The sequence below is a fragment of the Heteronotia binoei genome, chromosome 5 (genome assembly GCF_032191835.1).
Source record: "Heteronotia binoei isolate CCM8104 ecotype False Entrance Well chromosome 5, APGP_CSIRO_Hbin_v1, whole genome shotgun sequence".
NCBI classification, from domain to species: Eukaryota; Metazoa; Chordata; class Lepidosauria; order Squamata; family Gekkonidae; genus Heteronotia; species Heteronotia binoei.
In genome coordinates, this window is record NC_083227.1 from 7897141 (window position 1) to 7918264 (window position 21124).

The 21124-nt window shown below is 47.7% G+C and overlaps 1 protein-coding gene across 3 annotated transcripts in view; it reads right to left on the minus strand.

The window, feature by feature from the left end:
- Window positions 1-1751: 1751 nt before the first annotated feature.
- The window catches only part of LOC132572097 (gastrula zinc finger protein XlCGF57.1-like), a 36541-nt gene continuing 17168 nt past the window's right edge, over window positions 1752-21124 (minus strand). The window contains exons 1-5 of one of the 3 annotated variants that reach the window (XM_060238889.1): window positions 13382-13937; window positions 7652-7766; window positions 6720-6796; window positions 6461-6587; window positions 1752-3466 (exon numbers count right to left, since the gene is read on the minus strand). In XM_060238889.1, the coding sequence (XP_060094872.1) occupies window positions 1896-3466; window positions 6461-6587; window positions 6720-6796; window positions 7652-7766; window positions 13382-13903 (2412 nt within the window). In that variant the 5' untranslated portion in view covers window positions 13904-13937 and the 3' untranslated portion in view covers window positions 1752-1895. Of the gene's footprint in view, window positions 3467-6460; window positions 6588-6719; window positions 6797-7651; window positions 7767-13381; window positions 13938-21124 lie in introns of those variants that run through there. The other 2 variants (XM_060238891.1, XM_060238890.1) reach the window with 2 other exon arrangements.

A 21124-nucleotide genomic window follows, 5' to 3' on the forward strand; every position in this document is an offset into this window, starting at 1 on the left:
CTAATAGATTCAGTTGTGTACAAAGGCCTTAGTCCCCTTAAACTGCCGCCCCGTTGAGGAACCCAAGCCGGGGCGCTCTGCATCTCTGAGGACAGAGGTTCACAACAAACCAGACTTAGCAAAAGAGATAAGGTTTATTAAATACATATAGAACAAGATTGTTCGCCCTGTATGGCGAACTCTCCACCGGCCATCGAAATAGAGGGGCACCAAAGAAGAGGTACAAGGACTCCTTGAAGAAATCCCTTAGCACCTGTCACATCAACCATCACCAGTGGTCTGACCTAGCCTCAGATCGCAAAGCATGGAGGCACACCATCCACCAGGCTGTCTCTTCCTTTGAGAACACACGCATAGCTGGTCTAGAGGACAAAAGGAGATTGAGGAAGAATCGCACTGCTACAGGACCAACCCTAAATCAGACTTTTCCCTGCAGCCGCTGTGGCCGGACCTGCCTGTCCCACATTGGTCTTGTCAGCCACCAGCGAGCCTGCAGCAAACGTGGACTATTGCACCCTTCTTAAATCTTCGTTCGCGAAGCCAAGCCGAGAGAGAGAACAAGATTGATATGAGGCAAAACAATCTCTGTAGCCTTGCATATGACAAGAAAGAAAAAAAGATCTACCTCCTGAGTTTCTAGCTGAGTAAAGATTATGTGTGGGACAGAAAAGGTAGAGAAAGAAGTACTTTTCTCCCTTTCTCTCAATACAAGAACGCGTGGGCATTCAATGAAATTGCTGAGCAAACACCAAGGTTAGAATGGATAAAAGAAAGTCCTTTACCCAAAGTGTGATTAACACGTGGAATTCACTGCCACAGTAGGTGGCGGCTACAAGCATAGCCAGCTTCAAGATTGAATAAACATATGGAGCAAAGGTCCATCAGTGGCTGTTAGCCACAGCATATTGTTGGAAATCTCTGTCTGGGGCAGTGATGCTCTGTATTCTTGGTGCTGGGGGGGAGGGCAATGTGGAACGGCTTTTAGCCCTACTTGTGAACCTCCTGATGGCACTTGGTTTTTTTGGTTTTTGGCCACTGTGCGGCCAAAAAGTGTTGGATTGGATGGGCCATTGGCTTCTCTTATAAGAACAATGGCCCATCAGGTCCAACACTCTGTGTCACACAGTGGCGAAAAAAAGGAGGTTCACAAGTGGGGCTAGAAGTCCTTCCACTTTGCCCCCACCCCCATGCACCAAGAATACAGAGCATCACTGCCCCAGACAGTTCCAACAATATGCTGTGGCTAATAGCCAGTGATGGAACTCTGCTCCATATTTTTATCCAAACTCCTCTTGAAGCTGGCTATGCTTGTAGCCACCACCACCTCCTGTGGCAGTGAATTCCACATGTTAATTATCCTTTGGGTGAAGAAGGACTTCCTTTTATCCGTTCTAACCCTACTGCTCAGCAATTTCATTGAATGCCCAAGAGTTCTTGTATTAAGAGAAATGGGAGAAAAGTTATGTTCTTGACACAGCAGAAAAGTACCGCTCTGACAGAATCTCTTTCAATGCAACAAACATTAAAATTGTGTGTTCCTTGTGTGGAATCTCAGTTGCCATCAGAGTGTGTTTCTGCAGCGGAATCTCCTTCCACAGTCTGAGAATTCAAAAGGTTTCTCCCCTGTGTGTTTATTGATTTTCTTGAAGATTCCCCCTTAACTGACTCTCTTTCCATACTATGAGCATTCATAACATTTCTCCCGTGTGTGGGTTCTGTTGAAGATGGCCACGCTGACTAAATCTCTTTTCAAATTCTGAGCATTCAAATGATTTCTCCTGTGGTTTCTACAATGCTGCTGAAGATGGTGACTCGTGCTGAATCTATTTCCACACCCTGAGCATTCAAAAGGATTCTCCCCTGTGTGGGTTCTATAATGCTTTTGAAAACTGCCACTAGTACTGAATCTCTTTCCACTCTAAGCATTCAAAAGGTTTGTCCCCTGTGTGGGTTCCCTGGTGACGCTGAAGATGGCCACTAGTACTGAATATCTTTCCATACTCTGAGCATTCAAAGGGTTTTTCTCCAGTGTGTGTTCTCTGATGCTTTTTAAGATCGCCATTGAAACTGAATCTCTTTCCACACTCTGAGCAGTCAAAAGGTTTCTCCCCTGTGTGGGTTCTCTGATGACGTTGAAGATGAGCCTTCCGATTGAATCTCTTTCCACACTCTGAGCATTCAAAAGGCTTCTCCCCTGTGTGCGTTATTTCATGCCGGTGAAGATGTCCTCTGAGTCTGAATCCCTTTCCACACTCTGAGCATTCAAAAGGTTTCTCCCCTGTGTGGGTTCTCTGATGACACTGAAGATCGCCACGCCGACTGAATCTCTTTCCACACTCTGAGCATTCAAACGGCTTCTCCCCTGTGTGGATTCTCTGATGCTCTTGAAGACTGCCACTCCGACTGAATCTCTTTCCACATTCTGAGCATTCAAAAGGTTTCTCCCCTGTGTGGGTTCTCTGATGATATTGAAGATCAGTCCTCCAAATGAATCTCATTCCACACTCTGAGCATTCAAAAGGTTTCTCGCCTGTGTGCGTTTTTTCATGCTGGTGAAGATGTCGTCTGTGTCTGAATCCCTTTCCACACTCTGAGCATTCAAACGGCTTCTCCCCTGTGTGCGTTCTCTGATGCTCTTGAAAACTGTCACTCCGACTGAATCTCTTTCCACATTCTGAGCATTCAAAAGGTTTCTCCCCTGTGTGGGTCCTCTGATGATATTTAAGATGGCCACTCTGACTGAATCTCTTTCCACACTTTGAGCATTCAAAAGGTTTCTCGCCAGTGTGCGTTCTTTCATGCTTGTGAAGATGTCCTCTGTGTCTGAATCCCTTTCCACACTCTGAGCATTCAAACGGCTTCTCCCCTGTGTGCGTTCTCTGATGCTCTTGAAGACTGTCACCCCGACTGAATCTCTTTCCACATTCTGAGCATTCAAAAGGTTTCTCCCCTGTGTGGGTTCTCTGATGAAATTGAAAATGGCCACTCTGACTGAATCTCTTTCCACACTCTGAGCATTCAAAGCGTCTTTCTCCTGTGTGTGTTCTCTGATGCTTTTTAAGATAGCCATTGAAACGGAATCTCTTTCCACACTCTGAGCAGGTAAAAGGTTTCTCTCCTTTGAGAGTTTTTTGATGAAGCAGAAGAAAGCTACTCTGACTGAATTCATTTCTCATCTCTGAATATTCAGGTGTCTCCTCCCTGTGTATTCTTTGATTTACAAGGAGTTGTGATCGATTTCTGAAATACTTTCCACATTGAATGGATTTCCTTGCCTTCAATATCCTTTGGTTTGAAAAATGTACATTCCACTTTCTTCCATCATGCTTCTCAACCATAGCACCGCCTGTCTTTCTTTTAGATCTGCCTTTACTCCTGATGTTTTCATCCAAGTCTTCATTTTTTACTCTATCTGGGATTTGCTGATGAAGTTCCTCCCCCTCCTCATTCCTCTGATCATTTTCTGCTGGAATAAAGAGAGAGAAACTGTTAGCACTTGGGAAAGCTGGTAAGATCTAACGGCATCTATATGACTACAGGAGGAAAGGATTGGTGGCCCTTTGGCCTCATCCATTTTGGGTGATCTTAACCACACGGCCACCTTTCCCCAGGAATATTTAATATTTAAGTATAACTCCCCATTCTTCATGAAGAGCCTCAGGTGAACTCTTGGCCAGAAGGACCTTCTGAGCCTCAAGATTTCAGGCTCCGAGAAGGCCTCCCTCCCTCTTTACCCATCAGCCTGTGTGATTGTACCAAACCAAATGTTGCTCAGAAGGGAATCGGGAAACTCCCGTGGTTATTCCTGGCCAACAGTGATGGCTGCTCACTCTCAGGTGTCAAGGGGCCTTGCCATTTTTATATTTCTGTATGTCTTAGGAACGGGGGAGGGTGCACTATGCCTGCTTCATCTTGGCTTTGCTCTGTCCATTGTAACAATCACAAGAACGCGTTTCTGCCCTGCAGAAGGGAGTGAAGCCTCCGTCTCAAGGACACGTTATCTCTTCTCAGAGACAGCTCAAACTGCTAAATGTTTAATGAACAAAGGTGTTGCTAAGAACCAGCTTGTACCATTTTCGCGGGCTTTTGCCCTATGGTTTTGGTGGGTTGCATAAAAGCCCAGGTAAGGTATAAAGGACTGGCCAGCCCAAAGATGAGCTTTATACCTTACCTGGGCTTTTAAGCAGCCCACCAAAACTACAGTCAAAAGCCCGCGAATATGGTACAAGCAAAGAAATAAATAAAAGACTAAAGGTTTTTCTGGAAGGTCAGTACCATATTTCAGACCAAAGCCCAGAATCTGAACTAGTATAAGCGGAATGGATCTGTGAGGCAAAGAATCCGAGTTCCCCCAAGGGTTACAGGAGTTATTAAGTGGTCTGATGTGACTTATGAGTGTTCATAATTTGAGTCTGCCTGCAGCTAACATCATCTTTTTTTTCAAGGCCAGATCTCAGAATGCGGTCATTGGTTAATCGCGAGAACCTTTATCCAGCTCTGCAAGCAGAAGGGTGAGGGGATGAGGATGCTGAAAGTATCTGGAAAATTCTATCAAGGAGGACCCTTGATTGGGTCATTCGAACCACCTGACCCTAGAGAGGAAGAAACTATAATTTGGGCATGCATGAGAGGGAAGCCAGGCTAACTTTTCGCTCGTGGCATGCTAGTGCACCTGGATGATTTCTTGCTGCATCATGATGTATACTTCTCTCTAGAGCAAGCGTGTCGAACTAATTTGTTATGAGGGCCGGATCTGACATAAATGAGACCTGGCTGGGCCATGTCGGGCTCTGGTTCTTTCCCTCTCTCCCAAGAAGATCAGGAGGGGGAGGAGCCTCAGCCAATAGAAGGAAGAGAGGCTTGGCTCAGTAGTTCTGCTGTGCGATTGAGAGATCCAGGGAAGCAAGCTCTGCCTCCCCAAGGGAGGAGGCTCAGCCAATGGAGAAAACAGAGGTTTTTCTCTGTAACTCCTGTGCTATTGAGGAAGCTTTGCAAAGCAAGCTGTTATGCACAAAGAAGAAAGAGAGAGGAAGAAGGAAGCAGATGGCATCCAGTTGCATGGGGGCCTGATCAGAGCCCTCTGGGGGCCTGATTAGGCCCCTGGGTCGCATGTTTGACACCCTTGCTCTAGAGTAACTTAAGCTACAGCTGGAATACTTATGCTGCAACAAGAGCTGCCATCTAAGTACTTCGTATCTTACATAGAACAGCTACCTTCTCTTCTTTTACTGTTGCTAAACAGCCAGTGTCAGCTGTTGACAACCAATCTCTTCCAAGTTCTCCCCCTCCCACTGCAAGAGTGTGAAGCAGGCTCCGGAAAGAACTTTCGGAGCGAAGATATGAGGCTCGCCGATGCTTCAGATCTCTCCGCCCTGAGTTCTAGCAGAATCACTACCACCCGGGGAGCAGGTTGATTGAGGCTCCCATATCACTCCTGCTCAGGACCTGGTAACCTCGCGGAAGCAACAAGTCGATTCACTGGCTAGCATCCACGGTCCAGATCCTGACCTGCTTGAATTCCTTGGCACCCTGACCCTTTGGCTTTTGGACACTGACTTCTGATTCCAGTTTGCGATTTTACTTTGGTGACTTGGCCCCTGCTTGATTCCCCGGACTTTGACCTTGGACTGGTTTGGACTCCCGGCTGCCTGCGCCCTTAGAATGTGACAGATTCATAGTAAGGGTTCTTCTACCATGAAATCAGCTACCTAGGGAAGAGGTGAGTCCCCCCTCCCGGGCACTCTGTGAGCAGCGGCTGGACAAATGCTTGTCAGGGATGCTATAGGCTGACCCTGCATCGAGCAGGGGTTGGACTAGATGGCTTCTATGGCCCCTTCCGACTCTGTGATCCCCTTATTCTAACAAGATGGCCATCTGACACCAATGCTGATTCCGTGAATTTAGGTAGACAATGAAAGGGTGGAATGGAAGGGTTGCATTGGTGCTTAGGTCTCATGGTGCTTCCTTACATGCCCAGGGAAATGAGACTGCTTCCCTGGGGTCAGGAAACAAATTCCTCCAAGCCAGTTTAGCCAACTTTCCTGGAGGGTTTTCTTGCCACCTTCCAAGCATGCAGCAACGGTACTTGTGAATTCCCTGCATTTTTCAGGGGGTTGACCCTGGAGGTCAATTCCAATTCTTGGATTCTATGAACAGGTGAAGTTTCCTTATACTGAATCAGACCCCTGGTCCCTTGGAGTCAGTATCATCTACTCAGTCCACCATTGCTCTTCGAGATCTCAGGCAGAGTCTTTCATTTCACCTCTTACCTGATCCTTTTCATTGGAGATGCTGGGGACTGAACCGGGGATCTTTTGCATGACAAGGAGATGCTCTGACAGAGCCCCTCCCGAAGTAGTGGGACAGGTCACAAAATGATGCAGTGCTATTGAAAAATTGGGTTCATTCCTCAAACCAGTGGAAGCAATACGCACCTTTGGCACCCATAAAAGATCCTTACCCAAAAAGGCCACATTCCCATAGTTCTCCAGCATGACTTCCCAGTACAGAGCTCTTTGTCCTGGATCCAGCAGGGCCCACTCTGCCTCCGTGAAAGAGACGGACACCTCCTCAAAGGAAAAGGGACCCTGAAAGAAAAAGAAGATTCCCTCCTCTTCAGAGATCTCACCCTGGAAGGGATTCGTCTGGGAAGGTACAGAAAGTAAGACTTGGGATGGGTAAATGGATCTCTTGCTGACCCCCCCCCTCATCTCTCCTACCTGGATTGGAGGTTCAGCAGCTGTTCCTACACCTTGGAAAAGACAACGGCTCAAACGCATCTCTTCACTGCCTGTTCCTGAGACAAGGGAGGAAGGAAGGGTGTTTGGTTGTTTGTTCTCTGCTTCACACACGCACACCCTTCCCCGGGTCGTGAAACCATCTCCTATGTACACTTAACTCATTTTTAAACCCTTTTTAGTATCTTCTGGGAGAGGCAGAAGAGAAGCCATAGGGATTATAAAAGCTGCCAACTTATTTCAGACTTCTGTGAGACTTGTGTTTGCTCTACTGGGAGGGAAATGTGGAGTGGAAATGCAATAGCTTGAAACCTCACTGTCACATTAGACCAGATGTGGCTGGAGCAATTCTGGGGACTTGAGGGTCATAGGAATGATTTTTCAGGGCATCTCTGGGCCTGCCAACTCCACAACCAGGTTTTCAGCTAGATGCAGCTTCACCATGATATCACATCTGTCCCAAGTCCCACCCCAAACCACCTGCGACTGCTGGGCCATAGCCCACCTTTCCTACTGCACCCTACTGCCCATAGCAGCCCCCCAGATGACCCTTCAAGCACAAGCACCGAAGGCAGATTTTCCTATCATTATTGGTCCCTATAGACTGGTTTTCAGAGCTCTGCTACTCCAAAAGGTGGAGGTTCCCTTTCAAGGTTTGCCTACCTTCCCCCCTCCCCAGGGAATTTGACACCTTTTATGGAAGGATGGTGAGATATGAAATTTTTAAATTTATGGGATAAATTGTCCTCCAGGAGTTTGCCTGACCTTTTAGAGACATCATAGTGTGTGGATATTGAGTGCCACCAATTACCTCTGTGTTGCCTATAGAAATCTGCATCCCCCCCCCCCCCCCCCCCGACCTGACCTCTGTACCCGTCACATTCACAGGCTCCCCAGGCACAAGGAGTCCTTACCACAGGAGAGGGCATCTTGGGCACGCTCCGCCGCCTGCACCCTCTGCCCCTGCTCCAAGGAAGCTCCTTCTGCCTCAAGGATTGCAGCTTCCATCTCCAAAGGTGGTCCCCACATCTGAAACAGCAGCAAGGGAGGGGGTAAGAGATGGAATGGAAAAGAGATCAAGGAATGGATTCTGCCCCACTCCCACACTCTGCAGCCTTCTATCAGCAGATTTGGTGAGTCATCTGCAGGGGTCAGAAATGTTCTAACAGAAGAGGCTCTTGGCAATTATCTAGCAAGGAAGGCTTAGTCTCCTCCTCACTCCTCTCCTGTCTGGAACCAGCAATTCTGAGGAGGCCTCCTAGAGAGAGCGGAAGTCTTTCAGGCCTATCTCCCAGATGGCTGCAACGGGGTAAACCAGTTCCCTGGCAGCGACTGCATTTTTATATAAGGACAGGGCGTTTTTGTGTAGCAGGAACTCCTTTGCATATTAGGCCACACCCCTTGACGTAGCCAATCCTCCAAGAGTTTACAGGGCTCTTAGTTCAGCCCTCCCTATAAGCTCCAGGAGGATTGACTACATCAGAGGTGAGTGGGGCCTAATATGCAAAGGAGTTCCTGCTACAAAAAAGCCCTGTATAGGGGATTTTGGGCAGGAAGCCCTCAGCTAGTTTGCAACAGTCCCAGGTAGGGTTGCCAATCCCCAGATGGGGGCAAGGGATTTCCCATTTGGAGGCCCTCCCCTCCGCTTCAGGGTCATCAGAAAGCAGGGGAGGGGAGGGGAGGGGAGGGAAATGTCTGCTATGCACTCCTTTATTCCCTATGGGAGACCAATCCTCTTAGGGTGTAATGGAGAATTGATCTGCAAGTATCTGGGGCTCTTCATGGGCTGTTTTTTGAGACAGAGGCACCATATTTTCAGCACAGCATCCAGCTCCTCTCCCTAAAATACCCTCCAAGTTTCAAAAAGACTAGACCAGGGAATCCAATTCTATGAGCCCCCAAAGAAGGTGTCCCTATCCTTCATTACCTCCAATGGAGGGAAGGCATTTAAAAGGTGTGCAAGTTCCTTTAAATGTTGAAGAAAGCAGGAGTCAAGTGGCACCTTTAAGACCAACCAAGTTTTCTTCAGAACGTAAGTTTTCTTGTGCTCTCTAAGCACAGCGTGCTTAGAAAGCAAACGAAAGCTTACGTCCTGAATAAAACTTGGTTGGTCTTAAAGGTGCTATTTGACTTCTGCTTTGTTCAGCTGCTTCAGACCAACATGGCTGCCCACTTGGATCTTCCTTTAAGTGTGACAGCCAGAACTCCCTTTGGAGTCCAGCCGTGCTCGTCACACCCTTGCTCCCGGCTCCACCCCCAAAGTCCCCCGATATTTCTTGAAATGGAAGGGTCAGCTGGGGCTTGCAAGAGGCCGAGCTCTTCTCTTCGGGCCAGAGGGAGTGGCCCTCTTAAAGGATACGAAGGACTTTCCAACTGCAGCTAAGTAAAGGGCCTGCCCTGCATGCCATCCAGTTAGGAAAGGAAAGGTCCCCAGTGCAAGCACCAGTCGTTTCCGACTCTGGGGTGACGTTGCTTTCACAGCGTTTTCACGGTAGACTTTTTACGGGGTGGTTTGCCCTTGCCTTCATTCAGTTAGGGCAAGTATTAAAACAGGGAGAAAAGGAGAGTTTCCCCTCTCCTTTGATTTGTTTCTTCCGTCCGCTTTTGGAAATGCCTCTACATAGTTATAGACTGTAAATAAATGTTACAATCTTGATTCCCTCTGCACCACCTAGTTCCCCCAACCGCTGAGAATGCTGAAAGCAGGTTGTAGAATCCCTAGGGTGGAGAGAAGTGGTGGAACAGCTGGTTGCCAATTTTCCAGGGGAGACCCAAAGTTCCCTCGGAGGTCCCAGGAAGGGTTCCTAGTGAGTCCAGAAGGAGGCTGCCCCGCCTAAGCAGAGCCCCAGACGGGGACAGTGGGGTTAGCGATACACTGAGGTAGCAGAGTGGAACAGCCCCTTCAGGCCAGCATACCGGGAAGGGTCCGCCACACAAACTTAGCCTCTCATTACGTTGGCTCAGTCAGTCCTCAGGGCGAATTCTTAAAGAAGCCCCAAAAGCCACAAGAGGGACTGGTGACCCCTTTACCCTTCTCCGCATCTCTTCTTTTTGTTAAAAAAACCTTTTTTTTATCAGTTTATTATAGATAACACTAACGCACACCACAAAAAGAAATACAAAACACTCACTCTATAGAATATACACTAGATCAAGCTCACAGACATCACATTCCATCCTTATCTGTTTCAAGGACTTACGTTTCTGTATCAAATTTAATTATATTCACTCTTTCCATATCGTATTATTTAACTCAATATCTATTTCCTAATTTAACCTGTAACCTTTATCCACTCGGCTTCCATGTTTCTTCACATTCTTGTAAAATGCCCTCTTTCAACTTGACTGTTAAAAAAACCCATTTCAGCAGCCTTCATAGAATTTTTGAAGGAATTCCTCCCTTTTTGGTTTTCCAATATCTAGCATATGCCAACCTTGCTGCGGTTACAGCATGTAATAGAAATCTCTTCGTTTATTTGGACAAGGAGCTTGAACACATATTCAACAAATACAGTTCGGGTAAGTACTGAATATTCATTTTTAATATTTTTTGGATCCAACTATTCACCTGTCCCGAGTATTTCCTGGCCCTATCACATTGCCACCAAATGTGGTCAAATATACCCTTTACCCTTTTGGACTTCCAGCGCTTATTGGCAGTATTCGGGAACACCTTGGACAACTTTTCTGGTGTAATATACCATCATAAGAACATAAGAGAAGCCATGTTGGATCAAGCCAATGGCCCATCCAGTCCAACACTCTGTGTCACACAGTCGCCAAGAAAATTATATATATATATATATACACACACACACACACTGTGGCTAATAGCCACTGATGGATCTCTGCTCCATATTTTTATCTAACCCCCTCTTGAAACTGGCTATGCTTGTAGCCTCCACCACCTCCAGTGGGAGTGAATGGCATCGGTATGCCATTTTATAAAGATTTCCCTTACATAGAGACGATCTTGTTCATGTTATATTTTCTCTCCATAATTTCTCCCATTCTACCAGCTCTATATTGTGCCCAATGTCTGGCATCCATTTTATCGTACTTTCTTTGATAATTTCATCCTGCATTCGCCGCATCTCTTCGACAGGCCTGAAGTGTGAGGGAAGGGCTCTCTCCTACCACCCAGCAGAGGGGAAGGGGCAGGAATGCGACTGTGGGAAATAAAACACCAGGAGAGAAAGGCAGACGGGCTTTGGAGGAGATTTGACAGGGGAAAAAACTGAGGCACCAAAACACTCCCTCTGGGCATTTGATGTGGGGTAGCTGTGTGAATTCCTCTGGCTTCCACCTGTGCTCAACTCTGACAGTATATTTGTCAATAAAGCCAATAATAGGAAGGAACCAGAAGGCTCCAGGACTTTCTCCTTCCAAGGGGAACCAACCCAGCTGAACAGGATCCCTTAGTGCTTCTTATCTCTTGAAGAGGCCAGGCAACCCTGCTCCCATCAGATCTTGGAAGCAAAACAAAGCGCTGGTTATTATCTTTAAAGCCCTATATGGCCGAGGACCCGTTTGTCTGAGGGACTGTCTGTCCCCACACGTTTTCCAGCGTGCTGAGATCTCCTAGTGATCCCCAGGCTGAAGGAGGCGAGACTGTCTACAACCAGGGATCGGGCCCTTTTAGTGGCAGCCCCCTCCTGGTGGAACCAATTGCCAGAAGAGCTTAGGGCCTTGCGGGACATCGCTCAGTTCCGCAAGGCCTGTAAGACCGTTCTCTTCCGGCAAGCCTTCAGTCAACTATAGGAGAATCCTGGAACAACCGTCGCCTTGAGAATGAGTAACATCTAGCGCCAACTGTATACTGTTTTTAATTTATATTGTTTAATGATTTTATTGATGTTATGATTGCGATCATTGTTCTATGATCCGATGTAAGCCGCCCTGAGCCTGCCTCAGCTGGGAGGGCAGGATATAAATCAAATCAAACATAAACAAACAGGGCCGACTCTCGCAAATACTTGGATGGGAGACCTCCTTGGAATACCAGAAGTGGGAGGCGGGGACAGCCTTTATTCAGCCACCTCCTTGAATATTCTCCAGGTCTCCAGTACGGGGTCAGGCACTTGAGGTCGACTTCCAGTCGCACACACATACACACACACACAGATCTGCACACACAAACATGCACATATAAATACAACCCTCCCCCACAAACGAAACATGGAATATACTACAAGTCCTTCATCCAGGGGATAATAATCACTTTCTCCTGGCCCCATATTGCAGCTCACCCTGAAAGAAGGACCATTTTCCAGGGACCAGCCTGTTTGGAAAAAAGCCCAAGCCATGAGCACCTTTGTGTTGCTGAGAAGCTTTCCAATGGTGCCCTACTAAAGATGGTACATGTGGAGGGAGGGGCAGGTAACCAGCCAAAATACTTGACATTGAGGCCAGCCAATCAGCAGGAACAATTCATCATATTCGAACCCATCCGGGACTCCTTTCTGGGCCTCCTAACCCGCAAAGTTAGGACTGTATTCTTGCTGGCATCCCCTTAGCAGGACCTGAACCCACCACTCCTGGGACTGCGGGCTGGTGTTCCTCCCTGTTCTCCTGCCTGGGGGTCTGGACCTTTCCCGCTTGGCAAAAGGATATCCTTCCCCCCAGTCTAACCCCAGTGGAAACTTTTTCTTTTGTACAGAAAAGCAAAATGATCATCTCCTCAACAAACTCCATTTTCACAGTGGAGCAAAACTACTGCCTAGTAGAGTAGCCAACCTCCAGGTGGGGCCTGAAGTTCTCCCAGAACTGGCTCTCCCTTTGCCGCCCCAGAGACCGAAGGAGAAAGTGGGGAACAGTCCCTGCCTCGCCTGCACAGGAATCTCCCCTCCCTCACCCTGCCTCTGCACCATCCCCCACCGAGCTGCATCACTACAGAGTGTCAGTGGGTGAGGGCAGCCAGGCTGAAAGGAAGCCCGGAAGCCTCTGTCATGTCTCTGCGGCTCTGAAAGGATTAAAGCAGCAGAGCTGTTTGCTAAAGAGGCTGAGCAAGGAGTGGGAGGGAGGACTCTGTGTACTTCCGTTCTCAGCCTCCCCCCTTCCAGAAATTTCCTAACTGGAAGTTGGCCAATTTAGGACAGCCCTGGCTTGACATGCATGATACCCGCTTCCCACCCACAATCTAAAAGCTTATTCCCCTCTCCACTTCCCAATACTTACTTTTGAGTAAACTTTCCCAGGCTCCACACTCAGACACGCACACACACAACGCATCTCCCAGAATTGGCTCTGCCTTTGCAGCCCCAGAGACAGGAGAAAGTGGGGAACAGTCCCTGCTTCGGCTGCACAGGAATCTCCCCCCCCCCTTCCTCTGCACCATCCCCCGCCGAGCTGCATCACTACAGAGCGTTGGTGGGTGAGGGCAGCCAGGCTGAAGGGAAGCCAGGAAGCCTCTGTCATGTCTCTGCGGCTCCGAAAGGCTTAAAGCAGCAGAGCTGTTTGCTAAAGAGGCTGAGCAAGGAGTGGGCGGGAGGACTCTGTGGACTTCCCTTCGCAGCCCCCCTTCCCCCTCCAGAAATTTCCTAACTGGAAGTTGGCCAATTTAGGGCAGCCCTGGCTTGGCATGCATGATCCCCGCTTCCCACCTACAATCTAAAAGCTTATTCCCCCCCCTTTCCAAGGCTTACTTTTGAGTAAACTTTTCCAGGCTGCAGCTGCGCTGCTTTTCTCCACTTCAGCTTCTCTGAAGACTTTCCCGCTCTTTCCCAGTCCGGAAGGAAACCCCTTCTCCTGGCGCATGCCTGCACAGGCAAGGAAGGCAAACAAGAGCCCCTCCTCTTCTCAGACTCTCCCCCCCCCCCTTGCATTTCTTGCTGGGCCTCTCTAGCTAAAGGCTTTCTGGCATTAACCCTGTCGGTGCTGCAGAGGAACGTGAACCTGTGCCTTCTTGTTCTCTCCAGGAGGAGCCAGGCTGCCATCTGCAGTGCTGCTCCATGGGGCTGCTCGGGAATAACTCTGCAGGGGGCTGCATGCCCGGAGGATCCAGGGAAAGGAGGCTGGAGCAGAATCCCTGCAGCTCCTTGGAATAAGGACCGCAGAAGAACCGGGGTAGGGGAGAGGAGGAAGGAAGCGGGTTTCTGTGCCCCCCCCCCAGTGCAGTGGGAGGGGGGAGCTGGGAAGGCGGGGTGTGGGGGCAGGAGGGGATCCATAGAGCTCTGATGCCCCCTTTCCTTTCCTGCAGGGGGGCTGATCTCTGCAGTCTGGAGATGCCCTGTTGTTAGAGTGCTCGTAATTCGAGTCTCCCTGCAGATAACATGGTTATCTTTTTCCAGGCCACATCCCAGTATGCAACCATTGGTTAATCTTGAGAACCTCTATCCAGTTCTGCTAACAGGAGGGTGACGGGATGAGGATGCTGCTGAGAACTTCTGGAAAATTCCATCAAGGAGGACCCTTGATTCGGTCATTAGGACCAGACGACACTAGAGAGATAGAATACAGGGGTGGCCAAGGGTAGCTCTCCAGATGTTTTTTGCCTACAACTCCCATCAGCCCCAAGCAGCATGGCCAATGTAGGCAAAAAACATCTGGAGAGCTACCGTTGGCCACCCCTGATATAATTAATACAAGTAGAGATGGTGAAGATGATGATGATGATATTGGATTTATATCCCGCCCTCCACTCCGAAGAGTCTCAGAACGGCTCACAATCTCCTTTCCCTTCCTCCCGGACAACAGACGCCCTGTGAGGTGGGTGGGGCTGAGAGGGCTCTCACAGCAGCTGCCCATTCAAGGACAGAGGCTCAGAGCGGCCTACAATCTCCTTTCCCTTCCTCCCCCAAAACAGACACCTTGTGAGGTGGGTGGAGCTGAGAGGGCTCTCACAGCAGCTGCCCTTTCAAGGACAGAGGCTCAGAGCGGCCTACAATCTCCTTTCCCTTCCTCCCCCAAAACAGACACCTTGTGAGGTGGGTGGGGCTGGAGAGGGCTCTCACAGCAGCTGCCCTTTCAAGGACAGAGGCTCAGAGCGGCCTACAATCTCCTTTCCCTTCCTCCCCCACAACAGACACCTTGTGAGGTGGGTGGGGCTGGAGAGGGCTCTCCCAGCAGCTGCCCTTTCAAGGACAGAGGCTCAGAGCGGCCTACAATCTCCTTTCCCTTCCTCCCCCGCAACAGACACCTTGTGAGGTGGGTGGGGCTGAGAGGGCTCTCACAGCCGCTGCCCTTTCAAGGACAGAGGCTCAGAGCAGCCTACAATCTCCTTTCCCTTCCTCCCCCACAACAGACACCTTGTGAGGTGGGTGGGGCTGGAGAGGGCTCTCCCAGCAGCTGCCCTTTCAAGGACAGAGGCTCAGAGCGGCCTACAATCTCCTTTCCCTTCCTCCCCCGCAACAGACACCTTGTGAGGTGGGTGGGGCTGAGAGGGCTCTCACAGCAGCTGCCCTTTCAAGGACAGAGGCTCAGAGCGGCCTACAATCTCCTTTCCCTTCCTCCCCCACAACAGACACCCTGTGAGCTGGGTGGGGCTAACAGGACTCTCACAGCAGCTGCCCTTTCAAGGACAACCTCTGCCAGAGCTATGGCTGACCCAAGGCCACGCTAGCAGGTGCAAGTGGAGGAGTGGGGAATCAAACCAGGTTCTCCCAGATAAGAGTCTGCACACTTAACCACTACACCAAACTGGCTCTCTCTGAGAGGGAAGCCAAGCTAACTTTATGCTCATGGTATGCTAGTAGGCCTTGATGTTTTCTTGCTGCATCATAATGAATAGTTCCCTCTAGAGTAACTTAGACTACAGCTGGAATCGTTATTCTGCAACAAGAGACACCATCTAAACATTTCATATCTTAGATAGAACAGTTAGCGTTTCTTACTTTTCTGTTGCTGAGCTGCAGAAACTGTGCTGTTTTGTGACGTCTTCCTTTTAAATCTTTAATAAAGGCTTGTATGTGTTTTAAAAGGGGTCTGTTTTATTTATGTGCATTCTACTCAGGTTCCCACTGAACAGGGTGTTGCTCAGGTACAAAGAGCACTGACCCAGGGGGACCCAGGTTTCTGCTCTTGACAGGATCATTTCCAGCTCCAGGCAGAGCAGATGTCTGCAATCCCAACCACAGGAGGAAGGGTGTGTTGGAAAGGTTGCCAACAGAGAAATGAGGATCCAGCCCCTTCCAGAGTCTTCCTTAGGGCCTCTCATCCACTTTGTCTTAGGCCAGGGGTGGCTCTCATGATGTTTTTTGCCTACAACTCCCATCAGCCCTAGCCAGCATGGCCAATGGCTGGGGCTGAAGTAAGTAGCAAAATAGGGTATATTGGAAGCTGCCTGGAGGGGAAGGAGTTTGAGGGAGAGCCCCCAAATTTGCATGGGACCTGCAGGGGACTCTCCCCTACGAACCCCCCAAGTCTGAAAAAGATTGGGCCAGGGATTCCCATTCCAGGGGCACCCAAAGAGGGTGCCCCTATTCCACCATTATACCCTATGGGCCATTGAAACCAATGGCAAAATAGGGCATAAACAGAGGCTAATGGAGATCCCTCCAGATTGCAATGAAGCCCCAAACTACAGAGCGCAGTTCATCTGTAGAAGATGGCTGCTGCAGGTGGGGGGGAGGCGGGGTTGTTTCCTCTAGGGCAGGCTACCTCCTGGAGGACCTGTCCCTCCTCAGAAACTTCAGAAACCTCAGAAACTTCCCCAAGAGTTAGCCATTTCTGTCCTGTGCATCTTCCAAGAGCTCCAGCCGGGGCCCTTCCCCCTCCTCTCCACCACCCACCCTGCAAGGTAGACCAGTCGGAGAGGGAAGGCTTGGCGCAAGGAGACACAGCTTTGGACCTTCTTCCGGGAAGTTGACAAAACTAAACTCTTCTCACCTCCACACACCCCCATCTTCTCATTGTCCTGCTGACGACCTCCTCTGCTGGGGTTAGAATCATGGATTTGGAAGGGAATTCTAGGGTCATCTAGTCCAACCCCCCGCACAATGCAGGAAACTCACAAACACTTCCCCTTAAATTCATAGGATCTTCATTGCTGTCAGATGGCCATCTAGCTTCTGTTGAAAAACCTCCAAGGAAGGAGAGCCCAATTTCATAGAATCCTAGAGTTGGAAGGGACCTCTAGGGTAATCTAGTCCAACCCCCCACACAATGCAGGAAACTCACAAACACCTCCGCTTAAATTCACAGGATCTTCATTGCTGTCAGATGCCCATCTAGCCTCTGTTGAAAAACCTCCAAGGAAGGAGAGCCCACCACCTCCCGAGGAAGCCTGTTCCACTGAGGAACTGCTCTAAGGATCAGGAAGTTCCTCCTAAAGTTGAGCCAGAAACTCTTCTGATTTAATTTCAACACACTGATTCTGGTCCTACCTTCCGGGGCCACAGGAAACAATTGCACCCCATCCTGTATAGGACAGCCCTTAAAGGACAACCTGTCAACTCCAGGTTGGGGAACGCCTGCAGACTGAGGGGGTGGAAGCTGGGAAGGTGGGGTTTTGGGACGGGATGGGGTTAATAGGGCTTTGATGCCACAGAGCCCACCCTTTCCCAAGAAAGGGGGGCTGATCTCTGCAGTCGCTGGAGACAAGCACTGGTATTCAAGATCATCTCCAGGCCCTCCCTGGAAGTTGGCAATCTTGTCCCAATTGAGGCAGAAATACCATGGCAGCCCCCCTCAATCCTCACCACTTCCCCCTCCCTCCCTGGTCTCCTGCCACAGACACAACCCACGTAGTACCCAAAAGCAAACCAGCACCAGCAAAAAGGGGGATTAACTGGACTCCTCCTCCCCCAAGCTAGGCTGAGGTTCCCTTGATTTTGCAACAATTGTCCCTTATTCAATTTAGGGTCTCCAGGTATATCAGTTTCCAAGGAAACTCTCTTTGGGAAATAGCTGGAATGGATTTTATAGTCACTATTTGCATATTGAGTTCAATCCCAGCAGAAGCTGGGTTCAGGTAGCTGGCTCATGGTTGACTCAGCCTTCCATCCTTCTGAGGTTGGTAAAATGAGTACCCGGCTTGCTGGGAGGAAAGTGCAGATGACTGGGGAAGGCAATGACAAACCACCCCATTAAAAATTCTGTCGTGGGACTTCCGGTCTATGGCGGAGCGGAGCGGCGCGGTCTCGGGAAGCTCTCCGGAGACACGCTGAACCCAGGCTTTTTGGGGGGACCCTCGGGTCCGTACTGACCTCCAGTCAGAGGAGGCAAGTACTCTGAGGGGGCGAGGGAAGATATCGGAGCGAAACGAACTCGCTAGGTATCGCCCTTCTTACCTTGTCCCAGAGCCGAGTGGCGCTTGTAGCGGTTTAGCTCCCGCCGCCGGAACACAGAGGTGTTTGGTGGAAGGCGGCAGGGGTGAAGCTTTCTTTGCGGTCGCCTTTTTGTTGCTTGTTTTTTGTTTTTTTGACTCTGCGACTAAGAAAGGAGGAAATTGAGACGGTTCCCTTTAAAGACTCTGGTGAACGTGAATGAGGAGAGACTGTGGAGCGGCTGCGCTTGCGGTAAAGGCGGTCAGTCTGTGAGAAGACCTGGAGGAGGAACGGCTCCAGATAAAAAAAAGGGACTTAATTATAAAGTCGGTGCTGGGATCCTGGAGTTGTATGAGGGAGCTGAACCGACAAACTGAGACTTTCCCCGGGTGTGATTTTCAACGGTGGGCTATCACAGTAGCGGGCGATGGCTGAACCACACCAATTAGGTGAAGTAGACTGACCGCTCTATTGTGAAGCGGGGGAGGAAGTAGGAGCAACAGTGGAGGAAGTCACGCTCTAATAACACGGGGGTGAGAAGACATAGCTGAAGCTGCATGGACAGATTTTGAGTGCATGGACAGATTTTGAAAGAGTGGATATTGGGACTGTGACTTTTTTGAAGAATTGTAGTGTAGAGACTGTGACTGAAGGACGTTTGGAGGGGATTAAGCTTGGGAGGATTTAGAGTTTTGAGTTTGAGAGGATTATATTTCTTTTCTCTGGGGAAACTCAGGGGTTTTAGGGTATCAAAGCGAAGGGGCTCCCAATATATAGTATCCAATCAAAATGTCTCAACAAGCCAAGTCTAAATTTTCCCCAGGGCAACCCAAATCAGTGGGAGCAACAATCTCCCAGGAATCTTTAAAAGAAATCCAGAACTCTTTCTTGGATGCCTTGAACCAAGTACAGACGACCTTGAGTAATCAGATTGAAGGATTGGCATCCAAGTTAGAGGCTCTGGACTATAAAATTAAAGACACAAAACAAGATATAAATGAGGTGGTAAAAATCACCCGATCCATTGAAGAGAAGCTTAGCTTAACCGAAGATAGGGTAAAAGAAATTGAATCAAAACAGGGAGAATATGAGGGAAAAATGGCAAAATTAGAAATGGCGCAAGCCGAGTATATTCTCAGATTTCTGAATATCCCAGAAGAAAAAAATGAGAACATTGTTAATGTTATGATAGAAGTGATGGAGGAGAGGTTAAAGATGAGAAAGGAGGATATTGAAAAAGAATTTGATTTTATTTATAGAGTTAATACTCAATATGCAAAAAAGAACGATCTTTCTAGAGAAGTACATGTGAAATTTGTTCGAAGGGGCTTAAAAGATAGATTATGGAGAGAAGTAAGAGAACAACCATTGATGTATAAAGGAAACAAGATCAAAGTTCTGAGAGAGATACCGTGGTCAATAAGATCTAAGAGGAAAGCCTATGCAAAATTGGCACAGATGTTGCAAGAAAAGGGGATAATATATAGATGGTTAGTTCCTGAGGGACTAATATTTGCACATGCAAGCACTAGATTTAAAATTGATTCTTTGGAGAAAGTAGAGGAATTTATAAGAACCCAAACCAGAAACTGGGTAAAGAAAGCAGAAAGGAGAAATTCAAATGAAATGCAAGCCAGGGAAAGCCATAGTGGGATAGCTGAACTGGTAGATTTATCATATATAAATGATCAGGAAGAGGGGGCGGTTACCCCAGAAGAAAGTTTGTCGCAAAGGGAAACTAGGTTACAAAAAAAAAAAAGAGAAATCAGCAAGGGGAACGCAAAGAACTTTAGAAGTTTAAAATGGCAAACAGAATGAAAATATTATCACTAAATGTTAATGGATTAAATATCCCTCAGAAAAGAAAACGTGTTTTTCTACAATTGAATAAATTCAAAGCAGACATAATATGTCTGCAGGAGACGCAAATGAACAGAAAAGACGAGTATTTATTATGTAACAAGAAGCTAGAGAAGGCGTTTATAACGTCAGAATCTGAGAAGAAAAAACGAGGTCTTGTCACATATATTAGGGATGACATTCAAGCAAAACTGATTTTTCAAGCTAAAGATGCAAGATTCCAAGGAATCGAAATAATAAAAGATCAACAAAAAACTCTCTTAGTCAACATTTATGCCCCCAATGAAAACCAGGGGAGCCATTTTACAAGGAGTTGTATCACGAGATAAGCTCCAGTAATTATGAGAAGATTTGTCTCATTGGAGACTTTAATGCTGTGAGTTGCCCGGAGTTGGATAGAAGTTTCAGAAAGAAAAAGACTAAATTTAAGGCACGTAGAAGTAATACTTTGCCTGAGGTTTTTTTTAGAATGGTGGATGAGTTTGCTTTGGTGGATGCGTGGCGGACATTAAATCCTAACAAAAAAGACTTCACTTTTTTTTCTGGGAGGCATAATTCATGGTCTCGTATTGATATGGCATGGGTCGGGGTGGAACTAATGAAGTTAATTGAGGAAGTGGAAATCCTACCAAATACAATAGCTGACCATAGTCCTATTATGTTGCACTTTTTAGATGTAAAAAAAAAAGCAGGCTGGAGAATGAACCCAAAACTGACAGAGGATAAGCAATTTATTAAGTATATAGAGGAAGAGATGAGGAATTTTTATTAACTGAACTCCCACAAAGAGATCTCTAACAAGATAGTTTGGGAAACAAGCAAAGCGTATCTAAGAGGTTTAGTTATAAGCTTTAGTGCTCGTAAAAAGAGATTAGAGAATAAGAGACTAGCAGAATTAACAGAAACAATTAAAAGAAAGGAGAGACTAAAAAGATAGACCAACATTAAAGGAAATAAAAACAGAATAAAAAATTTTGCAGCATAAAATGCATCTTATATTTCTATCAGAAATGGAGGAAAAAATTCGATATGCGAAACAACAATTTTTTGAACATGCGAACAAACCAGGTAAGTGGCTCGCATATAGAATCAGAAAAGAGCGTGAAAGGAAAACAATAAAGGTACTGAAAGATAAGGAGGGTAAGCACAAAATGTTTATAGAGGATATGAAAAAAATCATATGGGAATTTTACACTGAACTTTACAAAACTTCAGATATAAATCATGACAAACAAAGTTCATATTTAAAAGATAAAGTGACACAAAAAATAACTGAGGAACAGAAGAATATTTTGAATAGGTCATTTACTATGTTTGAAATTG